General features: G+C 43.1%; 1 protein-coding gene across 4 annotated transcripts in view; it reads left to right on the top strand.

Annotated features, from left to right (window-relative positions):
- The window catches only part of PPP4R1 (protein phosphatase 4 regulatory subunit 1), a 48,683-nt gene that overhangs the window by 13,106 nt on the left and 11,006 nt on the right, over window positions 1–24,571 (top strand). Inside the window, exons 1-10 of one of the 4 annotated variants that reach the window (XM_061131097.1) lie at window positions 1,904–3,822; window positions 4,684–4,819; window positions 5,642–5,748; window positions 8,999–9,141; window positions 9,589–9,735; window positions 12,855–12,962; window positions 13,092–13,157; window positions 14,094–14,252; window positions 14,595–14,722; window positions 21,646–22,217. In XM_061131097.1, coding sequence (XP_060987080.1) covers window positions 4,761–4,819; window positions 5,642–5,748; window positions 8,999–9,141; window positions 9,589–9,735; window positions 12,855–12,962; window positions 13,092–13,157; window positions 14,094–14,252; window positions 14,595–14,722; window positions 21,646–22,217 — 1,489 coding nt within the window. In that variant the 5' untranslated portion in view covers window positions 1,904–3,822; window positions 4,684–4,760. Of the gene's footprint in view, window positions 1–1,903; window positions 3,823–4,683; window positions 4,820–5,641; window positions 5,749–8,998; window positions 9,142–9,588; window positions 9,736–12,854; window positions 12,963–13,091; window positions 13,158–14,093; window positions 14,253–14,594; window positions 14,723–21,645; window positions 22,218–24,571 lie in introns of those variants that run through there. The other 3 variants (XM_061131096.1, XM_061131094.1, XM_061131095.1) reach the window with 3 other exon arrangements.

The following is a 24,571-nucleotide window of genomic DNA, read 5'->3' as shown; positions in this document are numbered from 1 at the left end:
CTCCCAGCTCACGCCTGTGTGAGCCCTGTGCCCTGAAGCCCTCCTCTGTATGGATGTGACTTGGTTTTCCTTGACTCCCTGTCCCCAGGCTTCTCAGTTCAGCACATTCTCCTACCCTCTGTCCTGTGGGGCACCCCATGTCCCCCCAGGACTGTCTGGACTGTGAGGCCTTCTCTTGCTCTCCGGGCACACCTGGCAGTGTAAGGTGAAGAACACGTTGTGTGTGTACTCTTAGTAGCATGTTTTTGTGCATGCCCGTATATACACCTGTGTGCACAGACACTTCTGTGTGTACACACTGTCTAGGTTTTGTGTCTGTTCTCAGTTGAGTGCCTGACACTCACAGTAAACAGGAGACAGCATCCTGCTTACTGGTTGAATGAGAGGAGGGAAGACATTTAAAACTCAGGGAAACCATGCTGAGGTTGTCTCAGAAACATGTGAATTGTAGGTTTGAGGGAATATTGATGTCCTAACTTGATACTGTGTTAGATGTGTGATAGATGTTATCTTTGTGTGTCTGAAAATCTTGACAACAAACACGCGTTTGTGTGAGGAAACGCAGCCAAGTTAATGAATGACCTGCACAAGTTCACATGCAGAGTTCACGAGGAGCAGGACCTGAGATTTGGACTCAGATTTGTCTTAACTTTAAAGGGCTTTTGTCCTTGTCACGTTACTGTCACCGTAAACATGTAGGGACTGATCATCTTTAACATTTCAAATGGGTCCAGCTTTTAAATTTTTACGTTTTGAGATGTCGTTTTCCTTGAATTTGAAACAGCTGGAAGTTGGGGTGTTGGTTCCTGTGGTTCTGGGTTTCTGCCGGTGCCCGAGCGGGGCCAGAGCAGACGGAGCCTTCCTGACCCCCAGGCGTGTGGACGGCCACGTCTGCTGTGGGGCCACGTAGTTTCACACACGGGGAGGGGTTCACTTATACGTAACAAGATGAACTCCCTTGTCTTAGTGCTTCTTTCTCTTGTCCCCGTTTTCTGGATGTTCTCTTTATTTACACTGTAACACATTTGATTCTGGTCTGATTTGAACTAGAAGGATCTGTTGACTCTGACTTGAGATAAGATGCACTAACCCTTAAGGATAGGTTTCTTTTTCCGCAAGGAATTCTGTTAGAATTCACTAAGAAACATAAGTTTTTGTTGACACTTGTATGGTGTAGCTTCTTCATGGAAGCTTTTGTTTTATAATTAAATATTAAATTTTGAGAAATGAAGGTTTGCTGCCCAAGTGTAGGAGTTCTGTCTCGTGTTGATCATTCAGGGCATCTTCACTTTTGCTTTCCATGTTGGTCCCCTTTCAGCTACCCAGGATGGGTTTACAGGGGAAGAGGAGCCTTGGGATTTGGAGAGTATAGATACAATTTGAAAAAACATTTCAGAGTGATCATTGTTTTCATTGCTTTTCAGTCATTTCAAAATTTCAAATGACATTAAAAGCCAACATGGTTTTTTCACTTCATCAGTGGAGGAAGTTGGATGTTTAAAGCAGTGAGCACTGTAAGGGGCTATTACTGTGTAATGTCCAAGAATCCAGAATCAAGTAAGTGATCCAGAAAGGAGGGGCAGCCTTGGAGCACACAGGTCAGGTGATGAAAGGTCCTCCTCCTCTCCTGAGACGCTCCTTGTCTGTCTTGTCTGATGATAAAATAGCCACTCTGCCTTTCTTGTGCTGTCATGTTTTATGTCTTTTTTTCTCAATCCTTTTCTTTTCAACCCATGGGTTGAAATCTGGACTTTAAAAATACATTTCTGATAGACTATAGTTGAGTAACACCTGTAGTTGTTAACTTGTTACTAGTTTGTGATTCTCTACCTTTTGACTTATAATGTTTAGTCAGTTTATAAGTAATGTAATTATTGATCTGATTGCATATTTCTCTTCATCTCTTTTTTTCTCTGTTGCTCCTTTTGTGATTTTCTTTGGGTGTTATTAACTGAGTATTTTTTAGCATTCTATTTTAGTTCCCAGTTGGCTTTTTGGCCAACCTTTCTTGCATGTCTCACATTGGAATTGGAAGTATCAGTCGTGCCATTATGTCTGACTATTTGCGACCCCTTGGACTGTAGCCCACTAAGTTCCTGTGTCCCTGGAATTCTTCAGGCAAGAATATGGGAGTGGGTAGCCATTCCTTTCTCCAGGGGATCTTCCTGACCTAGGGATCGAACCCAGGTTTCCTGCATTGAAGGCACTCTTTACTGTCTGAGCCAGGGCTCCTAAGGATTGTAATTTGCATCTTTAATCCACCATTATCTATTTAAAATTAATGTAGTGCTTTGCATAAGCTATACACAGTCCTTGTAGCAGTATAACTTTGTTCACGCTCTGCGTTGTCTTTTTTATCTGAGGATGTTATTGACTGTACCATCATTTATGCTGTAGGATTTTTCTTTTTTAGTGGTGAAAGCTTTATTGATTATTTGTGTGTTTCTCCTACTCATCACCTGTGGCAGGCATTTGCAGGATGGCTAGGTAAAGACTTAAGTATGCAGTCTGTAGCCACAGTAATTAGATCCTTGCTGCCTCCATAAAGAGGAGATGCAGAGCCACTTAGTCCAGTCAGGAGTTGATGAGGAAGCCCTGACCCTGGAGAGGATGTTCATGCAGGGGCCGTCCAGCAGTGCGGACAGGAGGCTGCAGCGCTGGGGAGTGTACGTCTGCCCAGCCACAATGTGAAGATAGACAGAAACACAAGTGGAGGCAGAATATGGTTTGTTACCCTCTTGGCGTTTCTCAAATTTAGCTGTTCACCAATCTGTGTTTAAGCCTGTTGGGGGTATTTATTAAAAATGATCACTCCTGGGCCTCACTCCACACCTGCACGATCAGGATCTGAATATGAGACGTGGAGGGTCTGCCTTTTAGGGTGAGTGCTCCAGGCTTGTCCTAAACACAGCCATGCGTGACCCACTCTCACTGTTTTGGCACTCTTCCCATCAGCCCCTGCCTTTTTAGGGACCAGAACCCACATTGTTCATGTTTATCTTTAAGATTGACAAGTGTGCAACTGATGAAACAATTTGGTCATAGTCATAGAATTCTAGAGCCTGCATAAAGGCACCTTCCAGGTCATGACAGCCAACGATCCTAGAGGAGGAAACAGGCCAAATGATAGTGTCTGGGTGGTTTGACAACTGATTCATAACGCAGGAGGTACTTTGCTGTAACTCGTAGATCAGAATAACCTGGTAAAATCTTTCTGTATGTAAGAAATTCTTTTCATGTTTGGTATTATTTTTAGTCCAGCTTGACAATCTCTGCCCTATAATTGGGGGTGTTTAGAGTGTGTGCACTCACTGTGATTACTGATATGGTTCGATTTTCCTCTCATATTGCTATTTGCTGTTTGTCCCATGTATTTTTTTCTTCATTTCATCCTCTTTTTCTGCCTTCTTTTCTGAGTATTTTCTATGATTCCATTTAATGGCCTTTATTGGCTTACTTTATGTTTCAGGTGGGTATTTTTGGTGTTAATAGCTGCCACAAAGTTTATAATTAGTGTGATCCTGTGACTCATTACCGTCAGTCTTCATGTATATGTATACAATATATCTCACTCTTTTCCTGCCTTTGTGCTGTTGTAATCTTACGTTTTGGACTTCCCAGGTGGCTCAGTGGTAAAGAATCTGCCTGCCAGTGCTGCAGATGCAGGAGACATGGATTCAGCCCCTGGGTCGGGACGATCCCCTGGAGGAGGAAATGGCAACCCACTCCAGTATTCTTGCCTGGAAAATTCTGTGGACAGAGGAACCTGGTGGGCTACAGTCCATGGGGTCACAAAAGAGTTGGACACAACCTAGCAACTGAGTACGCACAGTCATATTTTACTTCTACTCATATTATAAACTTCACAGTGTATTTTTTCTCTATTTTATAGTGCATAGTTTTGCCTCAAACAATTATCTTTAAAGAGTGTTGTTGTTTTTTTTTCCCCCAATAAGAAGAGGCATTTGTGTTTGCCCACATATTTACCGTTTCTGATCGTCTTCATTCCTTTGTGTAGGTTCAGATTTCCATCTGGTGTAATTTTCTTTTTGCTTGAAGGACTTCCAGTATTTCTTGAAAGTTTGCTGCTAGTGATGCCTGTCAGCTTTTGTATGTCAGAAAAAGTTTATTTCACCTTTATGTTCAAGAGACATGAATTTCAAAGATATCTGAATGATTTCTGTTTACTTGGTCTAGAGGTGTAGGCTGGCTTCTTCTCTTTCAATCCCTTAAAGACGCTGCTCTGCTGTCTCTGGCTTGTGTTCTTCCTGATGAGAAGGCTGCTGTAATTCTCGTCTTTTTTCTCTCTATGTAGTGTGAGTTCCCTGACTGCTTGGCAGAATTAACTCTGTCGGGGTCTGACACTTCACTTACTTACATGTCGTCAGTGTCCTGGTTGAACCTGTGGGTTCTCAGGTCTGAGGATCACTCTTTTCTGGTCACTCTGTTCGTTGGTCACATGCCTGAGCATCTGCGGCCTCTGACCCCCGTGCATCTCGGGGCAGGTAGCACGCACCCAGCAAAGGAGGAGAGGAAGCCCCTCATCCGTGGCCTCCGACCCGGCTTCTACTGTGGCTCGCTGTCCTCTAGACGCAGCGAAGGGCAGGCTGACCTGTGCTGCCTGGGAGGCCCGGGCGCCTCTCCGTGCGCAGTGTATGAGGAGTGTTCTCATGTCTCTGATAGTTGGTGTGGATGACTGCAGCTCAGAGTCTGATGTGATTGTTGTACCTTCAGCCCTGGACTTTGTCTCACAAGATGACATGCTGACGCCGCTGGGGAGACTGGACAAGTATGCTGCGAGTGAGAACGTATTTAACAGGTATGCGCATGTGCTCTCCACTGGGGGAGGCGGGAGGGTGTCTTTTATTGCACGAATTTCAGTTAACAGACGTACCCAGTTTAAAGCAGGTGCCCGCGACAGTGAGAGTCACCCAGCTTCACTGCTGGTCACAGCTGTGGCTGCCTTGACACTCGTTACTCCTCCATCCTGTAAGAGAATGCACTCTTTCTTGGCTTTTTGGCAAAAAGCAACCAAAAAACCCCACTACTTTTTTGCTATTGAGCATCGTTTTGACAGTCATGTGAAGTGGCTACTGAGGAATCTGCTATTGCTCCAGCAGCGGGCGGTGTGTGCCTGCCGGGGACCAGGTGACTGGCCGTCAGGGGCGCGGGACACGGGACACGGCAGGGACCAGTGCTCACTATCCCCATTTGCACTGTTTCTCCACCTGCAGCCCCCAGACCACCTGGATCAGACTTCGCTGGGAAATGGAAAAGTCTTCCTAGTATCTTCCGAGTATAGATGAATGAAACTCGTTTAATCAAATATGTAAAGATAACGTTTTATATAATGAAAAGTAATTATATTTTTCCCCTATTTATGATAATTTAAGGTATTAATAGCTACTTAAGACAAATTTTCAGTGACCTTAGAAATTTGTCAGATAATGGTGAAACATTCTGGTAAATGGTCACTCTCATCTTAACTAAAATAAAATCCATACCAGCATTTGTCACTTAGAAAATTGTCACTTATAAAATGTGTTAAGAAAAACTTTTTAAATCCATATGGATTCTGACTTTTAAAGTTCTGAATACTAACTGTTGGGTGCCACTGACCATGGTATAATCTTCTGTGCAGACAGATGGTGGCCCGGAGTCTGCTGGACACGCTGAGGGAAGTGTGCGATGATGAGAGAGAGTGCATTGCTGTTCTGGAAAGAATCAGCAGATTAGCTGATGATTCAGGTGTGTGTTTATGCAGAGGAAGGTTTCTTTTATCAAATTTAAGTTTCTAAAAACTAATGAAAAACTTAAGTGTAACATGAGGTTTCTTGGAAGTATTTCCTAAGTAATTTATCTAACCCATGAGTAAAAAAATAAAAAACCTGTTACAAAGATCCAGACATTTTATATACCAGGCCCATTTAGTTTGACTTTGGAAATTTTTCAGAAGAAGAATCTAAGAACATTGTTTTGCATCATGTACATTCGTAATAACTATTACTGTAATAAAAACTTTAAACTTTTTTGAATTAGTAAAAAGGGATGGAGTGAGCTGTAAAACTTTTTTGACAAAAAATGCATTCTTACTTAAAAAATGTTAATCACCTGTAAAACTAAAGCTGTTTGTCTCTAAAGTGCAGATAGGAGGAGAGTCTGCTTAAGAAAGAGGTAAACTTGTTTTGAGACTTAGAATACAATTTATTACGTTTTTAAAAAAATACTTTGAGGCAAAACATACATAAAATTTACCATTTTAACCTAATATTGCTTTGAGCATATTTCCATATTTGATTTTAGAAACAATTCAGAAATAAAATTTTTTCTTAAATCCATGATCTCTTTATTGAAATGTGTTATTTTTCCATTTCTGTCAAACTTTCTGGCATGTCAGCATTCTCATCCTTTAATTTTAAATGAGATCATTTTTTGGTGAGCATCTCTTTTTTTGGGAATATGTTTACTATTCACATCAGCCTTAGATAGTTTTATTTTCCTGTAGAAAAAAAAAGTAAACTCACTAATATTCTGTTACTATTTCATATGATGGTCTGTGTAATTGCTCATGTATATGCTTGTTCCAAAGTGGTTTTAGGAGAATGTCATCAATTATTATTTTTACTTGTTTATTTTTGATTTGGCAAAGATAAACAACTTAACTTAAAATTTTGGCACTGTTGCATTCCATTGTATTTATTCCTTTCTTAGTAGAGACCTAGATATTTTTTAAGGCAGAATTTATATTTCTTCTGCCTGTTTACCAACTGCACTGCTGTTTTTTAACACGTGAAAGTGAAAATGTTAGTTGCTCAGTCGTATCTGACCCTTTGCAACTCCAAGGACTGGAGCCCACCAGGCTCCTCTGTTTGTGGGATTTCACAGGCAAGAATACTGGAGTGGATAGCCATTCCCTTCTCCTGTATGTGTTCTAAAATGTATCTCAAATTGTTGAGTTCCTGATAAATATCTCTGTTGACATTTATACTTTGGATACGTGTAAATAGTACATACTCTATGCCAGGTTCTAGATTGAATGTTAGAGCCATTACCAAGATGAATAAGAATTCCTGTCATCAAATTAACAGTTGAGTGAATGCAGCCGACATACTAACAATAAGCCATAACAGGGAGGACTGGGGCTGGCTTCAGGCAGCTGGTGGCGTCTGAGCTGGGTTTGATGACACAGAGGGAGAGGAAAGGAGAGGTGCAGGGGTCTGGGGAGCTTAGGACACTGGCCCATTTGGTCAACAGTGGGTTTTAGTCCTGCAGTTTAGAAAGACTAGGCTTAAGCGAGGGGCCTGAGGGCTAGATTGTAAAGATTTATACTGTGCTGGGCCTGAGAGTTCACACCGCTTGTGATCTGAAACAGTAATGCAAAGAGCGTTGACTTGAGAAGCTGGGTTGGCAGGAAGGCCTGCTGGGCAGCTCCTCTGACTGTTAGAAGTCGTCTGGGAGCAGTGTCAGGGCCGGAGGGTTGTCAGAGCCATGTGATCGCAGCCTCCTTGAGTTTGAGGATTCTAGTCTCCCTGTCAGATGTCAGGAAGTTTTGGTCTTAATATTTGTAATGTTACGTTTCCTCCACCTCAGACTCCTGGTTTTTTTTAAGTTTTCTTTTGTCTAAGTAGATGTTTTGTTGTTGTTGTTGTTCAGTTGCTCAGTCGTGTCTAGCTCTTTGTGACCCCATGGACTGCAGCATGCCAGGCCTCCCTGTCCATCACCATCTCCCAGAGTTTGCTCAAACTCATGTCTGTTGAGTCGGTGACGCCATCCAACCATCTCATCCTCTGTCGTCCCCTTCTCCTGCCCTCAATCTTTCCCAGCATCAGGGTCTTTTCTAATGACTCAGTTCTTCGCACCAGGTGGCCAAAGTATTGGAGTTTCCGCCTCAGCATCAGTCCTTCCAATGAACACCCAGGACTGATCTCCTTTAGGATGGACTGGTTGGATCTCCTTGCAGTCCAAGGGACTCTCAAGAGTCTTCTCCAACACCACAGTTCAGAAGCATCAATTCTTGGGTGCACAGCTTTCCTTATAGTCCAGCTCTCACATCCATACATGACCACTGGAAAAACCATAGCCTTGACTCTATGACCTTTGTCATTAAAATGTTTTATACATTTTATACATGGTTCAAAATACAGAACTCCTGTTAGAAACATCTGTTGTCTATAATGAAGTCTCTGTAAAGTGAATTTAGCTGGTCTACTTTGGGGGGTTTATTTGCCTTAAAGGGCTTCCCACCTCAAGATTCAACTTTTTTTTTTGACCTTGCCGTACAGCTTACAGGATCTTAGTTCCCAAATCAGGGATTGAACCCATGCCCCCTTGCAGTGGAACCGTGTAGCCCTAACTACTGGACAACCAGGAAAATCCCTTAAAATGTTATCCTTTAGTGCTTTTGATCTTTTAAAAAAAATTTGGATCTCTGATTCACCTAGAATTTATGTATAGAGAGCAGTGTAGGAAGCTCACCTTTTTTCCTCATATAACCAGCTTGCTTTCTTACCATTACTCAGGGGACAGTTGGTCCTTTTGAAATGCTGTCACATTTAAATTTGCCATATGCACTTCGGTCTTTTCAGATTTTTTGTTGTTGTTATTTTCAATCTGTCGGTCTCCTTTAGCATTTGCTGACCCTCTGTCGTCATAGTTAAGTCTGACTATAAATCCTGCACTCATTAGCTGCATTCAGGTTAGGAGCTAGGCCTTATAGCCTGTCCCAAGAGCAGTTTGTGGGTGATGCCGTGTACAATTGACCTGAATTCAGGTGGACAGGTCCAGTCCTCACAGGGAGTGACCACAGGCTCCAGGCAGGCTCTGAAGACAGAAGCCGGGAGGGGGTGACCTTGCCGTGACTGTGACGGGCATCGTGGAGCGGAGTGCGTTCCCTGAGCACTCCGGATGCCGGGAAGAGCGTCGGGGGCTCTCCTGACTGCCCACCTGGCAAGAACCCCGTGCGGAGAAGCATCCACTCACCTTCCTATTGTTTTCACAGAGCCGACTGTGAGGGCAGAGCTGATGGAGCAGGTGCCTCACATTGCCTTGTTCTGCCAAGAAAACCGGCCAGCAATCCCATACGCCTTTTCAAAGTATTTGCTGCCCATTGTGGTTCGATATCTCGCAGATCAGAATAACCAGGTAGGAGGACCCTGTCCACATTCCTGCAGAAATGTGTGCCGTCTGGTGGTCTCCTTAGAATGTTCCTTCCACTTAGACCTGGTCATTCCGTTTCTCAGAATGACAAAATGACATCTCAGAGAAGATGGGGCAGGGTCTAGGAGATCGCCTTAGTGCCGCAACAGACAGCGCCAACGGCTGCTGCTCCCCTGCCAGCCTTCCAGGCGGCCCCCAGAAGTTTGTCACTGGGAGACCTCTTTGCCAGGAGTGGCTTTTCTGTTCCCCTTGACCTGTTATGACACAGTCTGCCGAGTTCTGTCTTTGCAGAGCAGCCACCAGTTTTTGTCTGCAAGGCTGTGCCGGTTGGGAACCTTTGGTTGGATGAGGAGTCTGCAGATTTGTGAACTTCATGCCTTAGGGTTTCGTGTACTGTGCACGGGCCTTGTTTACGTGTTTGTTTTTTCCCAGGTAAGAAAAACGAGCCAGGCAGCTTTGCTGGCCCTGCTGGAGCAGGAGCTGATCGAGCGCTTCGATGTGGAGACCAAGGTGTGCCCCGTCCTCGTGGAGCTGACAGCCCCCGACAGCAATGACGACGTGAAGACGGAGGCCGTGGCCGTAAGCAGAGCTCACTTTTTCAGTTCAGGGGGATGAGCTGGTGTGTGATCGTAGGAGGTGACTTAGACACGACGCCACGTTACATGGGGTAGGGTGGGTACGTGCTGGGTATCAGAGTAGCCGCGGGTCATGAAATGTGAAACATAATGCTGGGCTTGGAACAGACACAGGCTTCCAAGGGCAGAGGTGTCTTTCCTGGGGGGGCTTGTGCCATGTGGAGCTCCTGGGATGACGGTCCTTGCTGGGCTCGGAGAGGCCAGGGTGCATGGCAAGAAAATATTGAATCAGCTGTGAATTCATCTCATCAAGAGGAAAAAGTAAGATGGCAAAGATAGCTAGGATCCTTTTAAAAAACCTGCATTGAATGAAGACGCATTTGAGCTCCTTGAGTGCTGTTGCACACTTTTCTAGGCACTGTGAGAGCGCAGTAAGAAAAAAGGGATGCTGCCTGTCGCTCCCGTCCTTGATGGCATGGTCTTTGCAGGGAGGAATATGTGATATAAGTTATGATTACTAGAAAAATACACAGATTAAGTCGTCTTGCACATAATAAAGTCAAATATGGTGAGTTTTCTGGTTTTTGGACATGGTTAGCAAATAGTTTGATTACTTGAGAGCCATTGCAAGTTGGGCTTGAATTACATGTATGTTATCATTCACATCTGTGGTTCCTCAGTTCAGAAAATAAGAATTCTTATAATAGAAAAGTGATCAATCCATCTGGAAATTAAATTATTCAGGTAGTGAGGATTTGCTATTTAAACCTAATACAATGGCATTTGTGTTGATAGGAAAAAAAATTACTCTAGAAATAATTTAATAGTGCTTCTGGATCTTTTGTAGGATGAATTATATTTTCTCTCTAGTGCCTTTCATTGGAAGTTCCATTATTTTATTTTTAGATACTTCAGTCAGTTCAGTCATTCAGTTGTGTCTGACTCTTTGCGACCCCATGAATTGCAGCACGCCAGGCCTCCCTGTCCATCACCAACTCTTGGAGTTTACTCAAACTCATGTCCATCGAGTCGGTGATGCCATCCAGCCATCTCATCCTCTGTCGTCCCCTTCTCCTCCTGCCGTCAATCCCTCCCAGCATCAGGGTCTTTTCCAATGAGTCAACTCTTCGCATGAGGTGGCCAAAGTATTGGAGTTTCCACCTCAGCATCAGTCCTTCCAATGAACACCCAGGACTGATCTCCTTTAGGATGGACTGGTTGGATCTCCTTGCAGTCCAAGGGACTCTCAAGAGTCTTCTCCAACACCACAGTTCAAAAGCATCAATTTTTTGGCGCTCAGCTTTCTTCACAGTCCCACTCTCATAGCCTTGAAGTGAAGTCTCTCAGTCGTGTCCGATTCTTTGCGACCCCGTGGATTGCAGCCTACCAGGCTTCTCCATCCATGGGATTCTCCAGGCAAGAATACTGGAGTGGGTTGCCATTTCCTCAGTACCAGTTAATAATGAATTTAGGTAGTTTTCAGTAATTACATTTTTATTGAAGTGAAGTTCACATAATATAAAATCAATCATGTTAAAATTCACAATTGAGAAGCATTTAGTACATTCATAGTGTTGTATCACCTCTGTCAAGTTCCAAATCATAAATTTTTTTTTTAAATTTCACAAACTTCTCAAGAAAAAGGAAATCGATTTTGGCGTAATTGTTCGTTTATATTGAGCAGAGTTTAACTTGCTGTGTTACAATTTTTGATGTGATTTAGGAATAGTAAAACATTGTAATTATAACAAAAGGCTAGTGCTAGTGAGAAACGTGTGATTCTATTACAAATGGTTTGTGTTTATTCTGTTATGTTTTGCATTCCCTGTCTTCCCAGTAGTTCTGTTTTGGGAATAATTCATCCTAAGAATTTAATTATGCCAGATCGGTGATGCTATGTATCTTTGGATCATTAGCTTGGGCTTGGAGGTGCCTGGAAACAGTCTGGAGTCAAGAAACCTCACTGCTTTAGGGGATGGGGAGTGTCAGTGTCCCCCCCACCCCCTGCCACTCTGAGGGTCGTGGGTCTGATAGGGATGGGCCGACCTCACAGTCTCTGGGCACAGAGATCTCGCCATTTGTTTAAGCCTTTCCCTCATCTCCTCAGTGTTTGGTAGTTTTCAATATATCATGTATGTATTGTGTTAAATTTCATGTTTGTTTGTTTTTCATTATTGTGAATATTTGTATACATTTTCAGTTGTTCATTGCTAATTTATAGAAATACATTTTTTTTTTTCATTCTGTCCTATGTCCTGCAAACGTCCTAAGCTCACTTGTTTGTTGCAGTGGCTTCTTGGTACCGGTTCCTTGTGATGTGGTCTGTACATGGTCATGCACATATGGTAGAGTCCCCTTTCTTTCCAGTCAGTTGCCTCTCCTCCTAGTATTTGCCTAGGCTGGGGGTGGACGTAATATATAATGATGACAGACCATCAGATTTCTTTATATTCTAACTCTGGGGGGAAGGTATTCAAATGCGCTGAGCTGGTTTTCAAATAGTCTGTCCTCACTTTGCCTGGAATGGTGTTATCCAAATCCTGTGCATCTCAGACCTCTGTCTGTGCCTTCCTGGAGCCCTGGCTTTGCAGAGTAAGCACGTGGTCTTCCCGTTTGTGAGTTTCAGAGACAGTGGTACTTTGCACAGTGAGGACTGGCTGTGTACAGTCTTTTCTTAGCAGTGCAGGTGCACGGTATCCAGACCCTTCTTGTGGATAGTCTTTCCTTTGAGCAGTCACCATTTATTCTCTTATCAGGGAAATGTAGGAGTTTTTTTCTTTGTTTATTTTTAGTAGGCAAAATGATTAATAAGGTTGAAACTGTAGGTAAAAATGCAATTTTTAGGATTTTCTCTGGGTTTATTGTACCTTTAATAATCAGTGGGTTGATTCTGTTGGTAGTAGTTAATATGGACTGTTGGTACTACTGTATGGTAACTACTACTGTTGGTAGTAATTAATATGTTTTTCTGTCTTCAACTAGGACAAATAAGATGAATTTTTTGTGATGTATAAGGATGTCATGTTATATTTTATACTTCCTTAAGTTACATACTTTTAATAAATTGGCAGAAGTCCTAGTTTGAAGGTGCATTCAGTATGTCTGTGTTCTCATTTATTTTAGATAATGTGCAAAATGGCCCCCATGGTTGGCAAGGACATCACGGAACGTTTGATCCTCCCTCGGTTTTGTGAGATGTGCTGTGACTGCAGAATGTTTCATGTTCGAAAGGTATTGTAGTGGTGGTGTTTAAGATACATGGTTCTTCTCGTGGTTACTGTATTGATCTGTGGAATTTAAAAGATTTTTTTTAAAGAACACTATAATATTTTGAAATGTCAATGATGCTTTCATTGTCAGGTCTGTGCCGCCAATTTTGGAGATATTTGCAGCGTCGTCGGCCAGCAAGCTACTGAGGAGATGTTGGTAAGGCCTGCAGACAGGAACCGAGGGGAAAGCAGTGCGTCACAGAGCAGCACCTGAAGTTTGAAATACACAACAGTGGCCCCCGAATTATATTAATATAGTTCCAGAAAGATAGTATGACTTAGACAGTTAAAGTTTCTGTAATCTGGGTGTTTGTATTGTTTTTTGTTTAAGGACAGTTTGTTTAAAATGCAGATGTGTTAAGAACCATCAATCCCTTTTTAACTCCCATTTCTATAAAATCAGTTCTTATTTATTCATATGAATCTTTCATTTTAGCAACCCTAGAGTATTTTAGTGACCAGATTTATAGCAAGTGATTTTTAAATGGTTAGTTCATGGGATGTAAGGGCTTAATGTACAAGTTAATGTGCTCAAAGAGTTTTGGAAACCACCTATTATGCAGAGTCATTAAAATTAAGTACAAACTCTTGAGCTGTACTTGTCAGGAGTGTCTTTGCTTTTCCACAGTCAGTAGTGGAAAGAATTGGGTGTGATTTATTTAAGCTGTTGCTCCTGCTACTGCTAAGTTGCTTCAGTTGTGTCTGACTCTGTGTGACCCCATAGATGGCAGCCCACCAGGCTCCGCCGTCCCTGGGATTCTCCAGGCAAGAATACTGGAGTGGGTTACCATTTCCTTCTTTGATGCATGAAAGTGAAAAGTGAAAGTAAAGTCGCTCAGTCGTGTCTGACTCTTAGCGACCCCATGGACTGCAGCCTACCAGGCTTCTCTGCCCCTGGGATTTTCCAGGCAAGAGTACTGGAGTGGGGTGCCATTGCCTTCTCCATTATTTAAAGATACTAATTGCTAATATTAAATGGGTCTTCTAAATTTTGTTAAGCTAATGTTTTAAATGCCGGGAAAGAGAAATGAAGTAAAAGTAACAACTGAAACCCGCGTGTGTCTGTCTAACGATCAGGGCCTCTCTCGCCCAGCTGCCCAGGTTTTTCCAGCTCTGCTCGGACAATGTGTGGGGCGTCCGCAAGGCCTGCGCGGAGTGCTTCATGGCTGTTTCATGTGCCACATGTCAAGAGATTCGACGGACTAAACTGTCAGCACTCTTTATTAATTTGATCAGTGATCCTTCACGTTGGGTAGGGCTTTGTTTAATTATCATTTTTGTAAAACAGTGCATTTTACAGAAAATATGATTTTAATCCCATAATTAAATAATTTCTCATTTAAGGTATGTTACTGCTGATACTTCTGGGAGTAGACAATGGACTACTATATTAACTTTTCTTCTTTAAACAGGACAAAACTTCTATTCCATGCAAATATTTTGTAAGGTCTTATATTCACATCCTCATGGTTTGGATATTCAAGCCAAGATTAAAAAGCTTAAAAGTAAAAAGGAGAAAATGATTTAGGGAGAATTGTATCTCCTAGCTGAGGACGGACTCAGGGTCTACTCCTGTCCTTTCTTCCCTCCATAGGTTCGGCAAGCAGCTTTCCAGTCTCTGGGACCTTTCATATCTACATTTGCTAATCCATCTAGCTCGGGCCAGTATTTTAAAGAAGAAAACAAAAGCTCAGAAGATACATCAGTAGAAGACAAAAATAGGTAAGATCTTTAAAAACTTTTCTTTCAAGTTTTACTGCTTGTGAGCAATTTTTTCATTTTCACTACTTTTATTATGTTCTTTTTGGAGAGTTTATTATTTCTCTTGATTATAAAAATTGGTAAATATTTTTTATAGAATCGTATTTTAAACACATTTGTTAAACATCTCTTTGGTTAATTGTGTATTGAAACGAAAAGATGAAGATGCATGTAACACAACTAGCTTGGTGCTAGGCACATAGAAAGCTGTCGTGATAGATTCGATAGTTTTTGAGTAAGTTTATTTAATAATTAATTTACCTAGTAAACCATCTGTTAACACAAAGAATATACAAAGTAATGGTTATACAATTTAAAGGGCTTGGTTTTTCAAGGAGTAAAACCTAACTTAGGAGTATGTGTTACTCTAAAGTCAGTTTCTTACCATTATTTTCCTCTTTAGTCAACTAATTTTCTTTTGGATCTTCGATTCTCTGTCTGCAGAATAATGATTATGTCAGTAATCATAATAATAATTATTTGTCAATTGAGGGGGAAATATATTAATGATTAGCCCCAAGTTGGTGTACTTACTGGGGCTTCCCTTATAGCTCAGTCCGTAAAGAATCTGCCTGCAATGCAGGAGACCTGGGTTCGATTCCTCGGTCGGGAAGATTCTCTGGAGAAGGAAATGGCAACCCACTCCAGTATTCTCGCCTGGAGAATCCCATAGACAGGAGTCTGGTAGGTTACAATCCATGGGATCACAAGAGTTGGACATGACTTAGCAACTGAACCACCCACCACCAGTGTACTTATTAACTGGAATATCAACTTTTAAGAGCATTTAATAAGACAAAAAACTAAGATCATGGCATCTGGTCTCATCACTTCATGGCAAATAAAAGGGAAAGAAGTGGAAACAGTGGCAGATTTTATTTTATTGGGCTCCAAAATCACTGCAAACGGTGACTGCAGCCATGAAATTTAAAGACGCTTGCTCCTTGGAAGAAAAGTTATGATAAACCTAGACAGCATATTAAAAAGCAGAGACCACCATTTTGCTGACAAAGGTCCATATAATCAGAGCTATGGTTTTTCCAGTAGTCATGTATGGATATGAGAGTTGAACCCTAAAGAAGGCTGAGCATCAAAGAACTGATGCTTTCAAGTTGTGGTGCTGAAGAAGACTCTTGAGAGTCCCTTGGACAGCAAGGAGATCAAATCAGTCAATATTAAAGGAAATCAACCCTGACTATTCATTGAAACAACTGATGCTGAAGCTGAAACTCCAGTACTTAGGCCACCTGATGCAAACCAGCTGACTTATTGGAGAAGACCCTGATGCTGGGAAAGACTGAAGGCCGGAGGAAAAGGGGACAACACAGGATGAGATGGTTGGATGGCATCACCAACTCAATGAACATGAGTTTGAACAAACTCCAGGAGTTGAAGAAGGACAGGGAAGAGCCTGGCGTGCTGCAGTCCATGGGGTTGAATAGAGTCAGACATGACTTAGAGATTGAATGACAACAATAAGGCAGCCAAATTTTAAAGCTTAAAGAGGAGACCTCTCATTCTTACTTTAAATTTTTTTTTTTGCATTTAATTTTAAATTGAGTTTTAGTTTTTACGATTTACTTTAGTATATCCTTGGGGGAAAACAGCCCAGACCTAACTTAGTGCACGGGAAACACACACAGACTCTGACAGGTGTGCCCCTGGGCCGAGTTCGCTGGGCACCCGTCCCCCTTGTCACGATGCTAATGGACATTTTCTTCTGTAGGGCTTGGTTCTGTGCTATTGCCTCTGTTGATGTTGTGACTTGGCACTCCTTGCTTTCTTCTCTGCTGCCTTGTTTTACCTTTTTGCCCATTCTCCTCCTGTCCTGCTGAATAGTCAAACAAACCCAAGGTACTCTTCTCTGTGAAGGAAGAAAAATCACCCTAAAGCTGTCTTCCTAGTGAGGACAGTTGGTCACTTCTTTTGAAAACCATTGCTGCAGGACGTTTCTCAGTGATGATGGGCGGTGGGGGTTCTCTACGCTGTTAACATCAGCAACCTTTTGGCTAGTGGTACTAATTGTATAAAGACTGTTGCATGGCTTTTATTTATTTATGAATCTGGAAAGAGTCTAGGAAGTGATAATGTAAATTTACAGAGAATCATATAGTACAGGGGTGAGTAGACTTCCCGTAAAATACCTGCAGTAAATACTCCAAGCCTCTGTCAGAACTACTCACTCTGCCTTTGCAGACAGTCCGTGGTGTGTGGGCTTAACTGTGTTCCAATAAAACTTTATTGACAAAAACATTGGTGTGGCCAAACATGGCTGGTGATTTTGCTGGACTGCCTCTATAGGATCTTGTTGGAAGAGCTGTTTAAAGACTGTTAGTTATCTTTTGGCTACAAACCTTAACTCCTCTTCCATTGTAATGAGGTCTGTCTTAGTGTCAGGTCAGTGCTTTTGTAGCATTGGACTTGAACTGTATTTTTACACTTTGTTGACTCGTATTAATGATGTTGGTGGGGGGAGGAGGCAGTTCCTGGCTGCAAAAAGAGTTCTGTTAGATATTGTAAAAGCCATCATGTAGTTCCATGTATTATTCATCTCAGAGCCATTACCTGGATGGCCCACTCTTAAATACCTGTTAAGCTGCCTTAAATCTAGTTTTGCTTTTTAAGGTTGGTTGATTGGTTGATTTTGCAAAACTTAATTGAGCACCTACTATGAATCAGTGACTGTAGCCAGATACACAGGATTTGGTTCTTGTTCTCAGGGTCCTCTCAGTTTGCTAGAATTCAGATTTCTCAAGCAGATGTCTTAGAAAGTAAGTTTTTGGCAATATATTTCCACTGCTGTTTATTTCATTTGTATTGTTTTATCTGATCCTGGAGATATTTAATATCACTACTCTTTGGTTTCCCTGGTAGCTCAGACGGTAAAGCGTCTGCCTACATTGTGGGAGACCCAGGTTCGATCTCTGGGTCCAGAAGATCCCCTGGAGAAGGAAATGGCAACCCACTCCAGTGTTCTTGCCTGGAAAATCCCATAGACTGAGGAGCCTGGTGGGCTGCAGTCCATGGGGTCGCAAAGAGTCGGACACGACTGAGTGACTTCACTTTCACTTTCACTATTTGATGCATGTATTGATTATAAACCTCTGACTTTATAAAATGCCAGGTTTCTCTCTCACTCACCCTGGATCAGGCTGCTTTGAAGGTGTTGAGAGAGGTGCTTCCAGAGTGATTAAGTGTTGAGATTTGCACTGTTATCTGAAATGAGCACCCCGTCTTCCATTTAGCTAAACCAGCTATTAATACCACATTGCTCTCTGCACATGCTGCCTTCTTTTGGGTCTCCCTCTTCCTGTCTGGGACACCATCCTGTTCTGGCCACACCTCATTTAACAGAGAGCTGTCTGGACGGATGACCTCAGTGTCTTGGAGGAAACTCAGAGTATTTGCATCCTGTGTGTCTTGAGCACTGGAGAGCAAGCGCCAATGTGGGCCTGTCTCCTCCTCCTGCACTTGCACATGACATCCACAGACTGTGGGTCCCCCGAGCGGTAGCCTGGGTTTATCTTGTGTTGTCACATCATCACTGGGCCTGGCATGCTCTCGGCACGTGATAAATCTCAAATGAGTTAATATAAGAAAGTAATGGATTTTATCCCAAAAGCCTTAACTAACTGAATCATTTTTGCTAGTCTTTGTCAGTTTAGCGTAAAGCTAACTTTGTGTAAGTAAAATTGATTGTTATTGGTTTAAATCTGGAAGTATTTCACTGATAATGAGTCTCCATTAAGTGAGCACGTGGAGTCTGTGTCTGCTGTCACCCAGCACGCCCATGCACTTCAGGGACCAGCAGTTCCCCAGTCACTTTCCTAGGCCAGGGTCTTAGCTCACCTGGACCCTAAGGATGTTAACTGTCAGCCAGCGTAGATGCCTAGGGGACGTGGGTGCTGGTGAAGACGCATTCCTGGCTGAACCTCTGGCACCTTCGCGGAGCTGGGCGCTCTGCTTGCTGTGCCAACCCCTCTCCTCCCTTCTCCAAACGACATTTGCATGTATGGCGGTGTTTGCAAGACTGACTGTTAGGAAGGTCAGAATCCTGACCATCTTCAACAGCTTGATGGTGCACTGGTTATTACTGAGCTTCAGGAAAAAGCATATTTAGAGAATTTATATTTTTGACAGTTTGAAGCAACTGGTATTCTTACAGAATTTAATACTTTGCAGAATTTCACATGAGGGAAGATGTTTTTTCTCTTTTGAAAACTGTAGCAGGAGTTTGAAGTCAGGACAGATTGGTAATTTTTCATTAGCAGATAGAGTGACTTGGCTGGTGACTCCTTGCTTTTCCTGCTGAGAATGTTAAATTTTAATGCTGAGATGAGGTAGTGATAAAGGAGCTTCAGGCCCTTGGAATCATTTTCCAAACTAATTGGCTTTTAATTGAGTTCTGTTTGTGAATTTTAAATGGAAATTTATTAAGTTTTTCAGATAACAGATAACTTCAGATAACTGAAACCTCTGAAGTTTCAGTCATTTGCTCCCCACCCCCACCAAGCAACATCCTGTTGCTTTGATTTTTAAAATTTAGTTTGCATAATATCAAAAAAGCTGTAAAAATAGCACAGAGAATCCCATAAACCCTTCTAGATTTCTTCAAATGTTAAGATTTTACCAAAGTTGTTATTATTTTCTGAGTTCTTTGAGATAAGTTTTAGACATGATTTTTTGATGACATGATATCTTTCTTAAACATTTCACTGTGTATTTCCTCAAAACGCACAGACATGAACACATAAGCACAGTCTCATTACCAAAATTGAAAACTTAAAATAGATATGATACTGTCATCTAGAGATTTCATTCAGATATTACCAATTATCCCAATCATTTTTTAAAACAAAAGAAAAAATATCTTTAATAAAGAAGATGGTTGGAAAAACATCATGTAATTCATACGCATAGGGAGGATGTTCATTGCACATGGGAGCACTGGTTTGGAGGACTGATGGGGACCTCCAGGGTGCTGCGGGCACCGCAGCCAGCCCCTCGCTTGATGAGCAGGGCATGAACGTGGAGCCTGCAGCGCGAATGCAGGGTGAGAATCGGCTCTCGCACAGTTTACGTGTGCATGCGGCCTAGTTTATGGTTTATACGAACGGAGGAGAAATACCAGAATTTTAAATGCTATCACTGTGTGGTCTGTTTTCAGATGACTTTTTGAAATGTTTGTATCTAAAACAACTTTGTAAAATAATCATTCTGTGTTTCCAGAAAATCGTTTCTGAAAAGTGTAAACATTCCTATGAGACAAAACCTAATCCGGGAAGTGGGTGACCTCCCGAGACCACGCACAGTGGCCAGGGTATCACGTAGGTGGTGCCGTCACCTGCCAGGACGCAGGCCGGAGAGCCTCTTGTGTGATGTCTTTTATTCTGTATATTCAAGGGCCTGTGTTTCAGGGGAGCATCTTTAACTTTTCCCCCGCTCTCATCTGGCCTGGATCCATCCTCACCTCCCTATCATGTTTCTTAGAAAGATATGTCTCGTCACCTGTCTCATCTGCCCGCCTGTGTTCTCGGCCCGTTTGTCCTCCCGAGAAAGATGTGGCTTTGTCAGCTATTCCATCAGCCTCCTGCATCTCCAGTTCTTCATCTCTTCTGACTTTTCTCCCTGCGCCTCATGCACCCTTTTGTATGAGAGGAATGCCGCACTCTTGGTTACTCTGCACGCCCAGCGTGCGGACACGCAGGCCCAGCCCACACTCATCCTCCGGAGTCCCCTCTGGTCTGGCTCAGGGTCTGACCACTCTCCCGGGGCGTCACCACCTGGAATTGCATGTAGGTCCCAGCTTGGCCCATGCAGACCGCAGCGTCTCCTCTCTGAGCCCTCACACTCGCGCTTCTGTTTTCTGAAAGTGCTGCCCCTCTTGTGTCGCTTCTGCCTTCGAACGTCTGTCTGAGCTCACTTCCCCTCAAGCCTCGCAGACGCTGACTGGTTCTTCAGACACGACTCCTGCTGTTCTGTCAGAAGCCTTTCCTCCCAGCCCCGCCTCCTATGATCACGGGCTGGCTTCTGTATGCGCTGCTTTGCCGGTGGTCACCTGCTCTGTTGCTCTTTGCCTCTAATTACAACCTTGGAGCAGGACCTGAGTCTCATTCACACACAGATCCTCAATACAGTGTCACCTCCTGGCTCCTAGTGGTGCTCAGTACACATTTGTTAAATGTGATTGAGTCAGATAAACTTTAGAGGATAAACTTAGCCTAGGTGATGGATGGAGTGACTAGTGAGCTTTAGGTTTAGTGGCTTGTACTGTCTCTCTACCAATTAGGTCATGACTCCATTTGGGGGAAACATCTGGGAGTAGAGCTGAAAGTGCAGAAGAAATAGAATTAACTGCACTTACACTTAAGTGGACTTGAATGTATTTTGTAAGGTAGTAAATGAGGATCTTTTCTAATGCTGCATGGAGGGGCTTGTTTCTTTTCAGTGTGCGCAAGGCGGTTTTAATTCTCAGCTTGTCAGTATGTCGCTGGAACATGGTGACAATACCATAATCCTAAAAATCAGATAATTTAAAACATCTATTTAGCTTGAAATGCCCTGTTGGAATTTATTTTCCTACTGTTTCTTTTTAGTTTCTTTATTATTGAAATTAGCATGGTATTGTATCATCACAGAGTTCTTAAATATTATCTCCTCCAACTAATACCTAGTAGTTTAATATCTAGACTTAATTGATGTTTGCATCTCTGAACACAGAACAACTGATGGAAAAAGAAGCATCATCAGTGATATACACAAACTACTGAATTTGTATGGATAATTTGTAATCTTTAATGTTTAATATTTAAAGTTAATATTTTTTAAATAAAAATCTTTAACTCTAAATGCTTTAAGTAGTATCTTTTATTGGTTTTCTTCAGGAATTATCTTGATACTTTCACTCTCTTTCCCAAACGAAGCAATGAAAGGACCAGGGGTGAAGACGCTCCAGAGGACGTAGAGACCAGGCCCACTGTGGGTGATTGCAGCGTCCGCCTGGAAGATGCGCTGGCAGACGGCGCAGAGAGCCCAAGGCAGCCGCCCGGTGAACTGGGCGCTCCCGCGGAGAGCTCCTCACCTCTCCGGTCGTCCCCGGAGCCTCCCCTGTTGTCCCCGGAGCCTCCCCCAGACACGGCTGGCAGCGAAGAGGAGCAGAAGCCCTGTGCCTGCAGGTTAGCGTCCCGGCCGGAGGCGGGCACCGGTGCACAGGACTCAGCTCCCCTGGACCAGGAGCTGTACAACTCCTTCCACTTCTGGAGGACTCCTCTCCCCGAGATAGACCTGGACGTGGAGCTGGAGCAGGGCTCCGGGAGCGAGCCTGGCCCACAGAGGCTGGACGTGGAGCCCGAAGTGCCCGCCTCCAGCTCTACCAGCATCACCATGGCCACCAGGAAGGAGCTGGAGGAGATGATAGAAAACCTGGAGCCACACATTGACGACCCCGACGTGAAAGGTATGGGAGGGAGTTGGTTCTTTGTTCTGATGAAATGTTGCTTTCCGATTTTCTTTCTGCCAGAAAGATTACCTTTTAAAAATCGCTATCAACCATTGTCATCATGCATTCTTATCTTGAGTATGATTGGTCTGCATTTTAAGGAGTAAATTTTAGATGAGTTTGTCACTGTTCTGAGTGTAGCAGGTTCCAGTGTGCTGGTTCACGGATCACTCTGATGTGTTCACACGCACTCACTGGTCTACAGTTTAAACTTTGAGTCCTGCCTCCGCTCGTCTGCCCTGGGTCTCAGTACCTTCCTATAAGCAGACAGTGCTTTGTTTTATGGAAGGAGGACTGTGTAGGAAGGACTGACCTGTTAGTGGGGATGAGATGCCCATCTTCCTATATGGAGCAGGATGTGGTGCTCACTGGCGAGGGTCCCACTGGCATCTTCATGTGTCAGTTCGGCCCTTGTTCCAGTGGGTTACACATGCGTCACCTGGGTTCTGCCTTTGTTAACGGCAGCCTTGCAGGTCGCTGTGTGTGACGTGTAAAAATAGTAGGCTGCTCTGACATGGTGAAACAGGGGTGTGGGGAGAGGACTTAGGCCGCCCCACTCCAGGGTGGATGCCGGGGGTGGTGTATGGTCTGAGCGTGGGCACCTGACACCGGTGACATCAGAGCATCATCAGGGATCCTGACCGCACTAACCATCAGGGCAATCTGGAATGTTACCTTAAAACAGAAAGCAGTTTTGAGAAATCCCCAAACTGCAAGTCTCTAGAGCTTCTGTGGCCTTCTCTCTCCTTGTTTGTGGCAGAAGCTAAACTTTGTAAACTGTCAGTTTGCTCAGTGTTAGCAGATCCCTGCTTTTAAAGCAGGCAGAGCCATACCTTCAGTGTCCTTCTAAACACAAAATCTAGCTACATTTAAACTTGAGAAATTTCATCAGTGGAGGTGAAGTCAGCCGTTGTCTTTGTTGGGCTTTAGCGACTGTTGTCACTTTATGGTCTCTGCCTTTAAGAGCACCTGGCACATACAGGGTGCTCGGTAAGTGACGCTGGTTGATTCAGTCGATAAATGTGTTATCAAACATCAGCATTGCGGACAGAAAGAATGACATGACATATTTAAATTGTAGCAGGTTTAAGAGCTGAATTAGAGAAATAATTAAATCGTAATATAGCATTGCTACTAAAATCTCAACTGCAGGCTGTAAATTTTAAGTCAAACAGTGTTAGTCCCTGTTTCATGATGGGAAACACACAGTTATATCCTGAAACTCATATGTCCATGTAGCTCTTTGCAAAAAGCAAACTACACAGATTACTTCTAGCTTATTTGTTTAAAAAGCATTAAAAGTAGCATATCCAATATTCCCACTAATGTTTATTAGGTGTTAGAGAACTGACTGACCAGCAGGCATGCGCAGAGCACCCCCGGAGCAGGCTGCCTGTGTGGGGCGTGCTCTGTGAAAGGCTTCCCGGGACGGGGTCACCAGGGGTCAGGGACGCAGACCCCCATGCTGTGTCTGCTGGGGGGCAGAGCACTTGCCCAGTCCAGAGCATGGACCAGACAGTTGGCCTCCTTTAATTCTGCGATGATTTCCTTGTGGGAACTCAGAGGACTCTAAAAGGGGAACAGAAGTGACTAAAGGATTAGTACAGATAGCCGCTGAGATCCCCGGAAGAGTGGGGATACATTCCACGAGTAAGCTTTCACAATCAGACACCTCAGTGTAATGTGTTCAGTCAGCTCGTCATCCTGTACATTTCCTTTGTCTCTGCTGCCAGTGCCTCATAGGAAACTTTATAGTAAATTTTATAAATGCTGTAGCATGGTAATAGGCTATCTTAATAAAATGCTGATTGCTTTTTAATCATGTTTAAGTACAGCGGGAGCCCACTTTCTCATCTTTATACTAAATAAATTTGCAGTTAAACTTTATAAATTCCTATGTTTTGAGCATCCAGGTGGATTGTTATTTGAATAATACTAAACAAAATGGTTTGTTGTTTTTATTTTTTTGGCTAAATTCCTCATTTGTTTGGGGCAGAGGAGGAAGAATGCTTATCTTCACTTTGAACGACTTTTATACAGATGATGTAACTCAAAGTCGTAGACAAGTGCTGTTGCCAGACTTCAGCACTGCTGCTTGGCAGTCTGTTGTTTTGCTTTCCTGAGAGCAAGATAGTGCTTGTTTGGGATTCCTGTGTTTGGGGCAAGTCACTGATTTCACTTAAAAAAAAAAAAGAGGAAAATATAAATAAACCAGAGTAAGATGTGAGATGTTTAAATGTGACTGCCACAGACGTCTTTGTAATTCCCGTGTTTTATGTTGGCAGGGTCTGTGTGACTGCTCTCCTGCTAAG

The sequence above is a fragment of the Dama dama genome, chromosome 27 (assembly GCF_033118175.1).
Source record: "Dama dama isolate Ldn47 chromosome 27, ASM3311817v1, whole genome shotgun sequence".
Lineage (NCBI taxonomy): Eukaryota > Metazoa > Chordata > Mammalia > Artiodactyla > Cervidae > Dama > Dama dama.
This window is presented reverse-complemented; position numbering and strand designations above follow the sequence as displayed.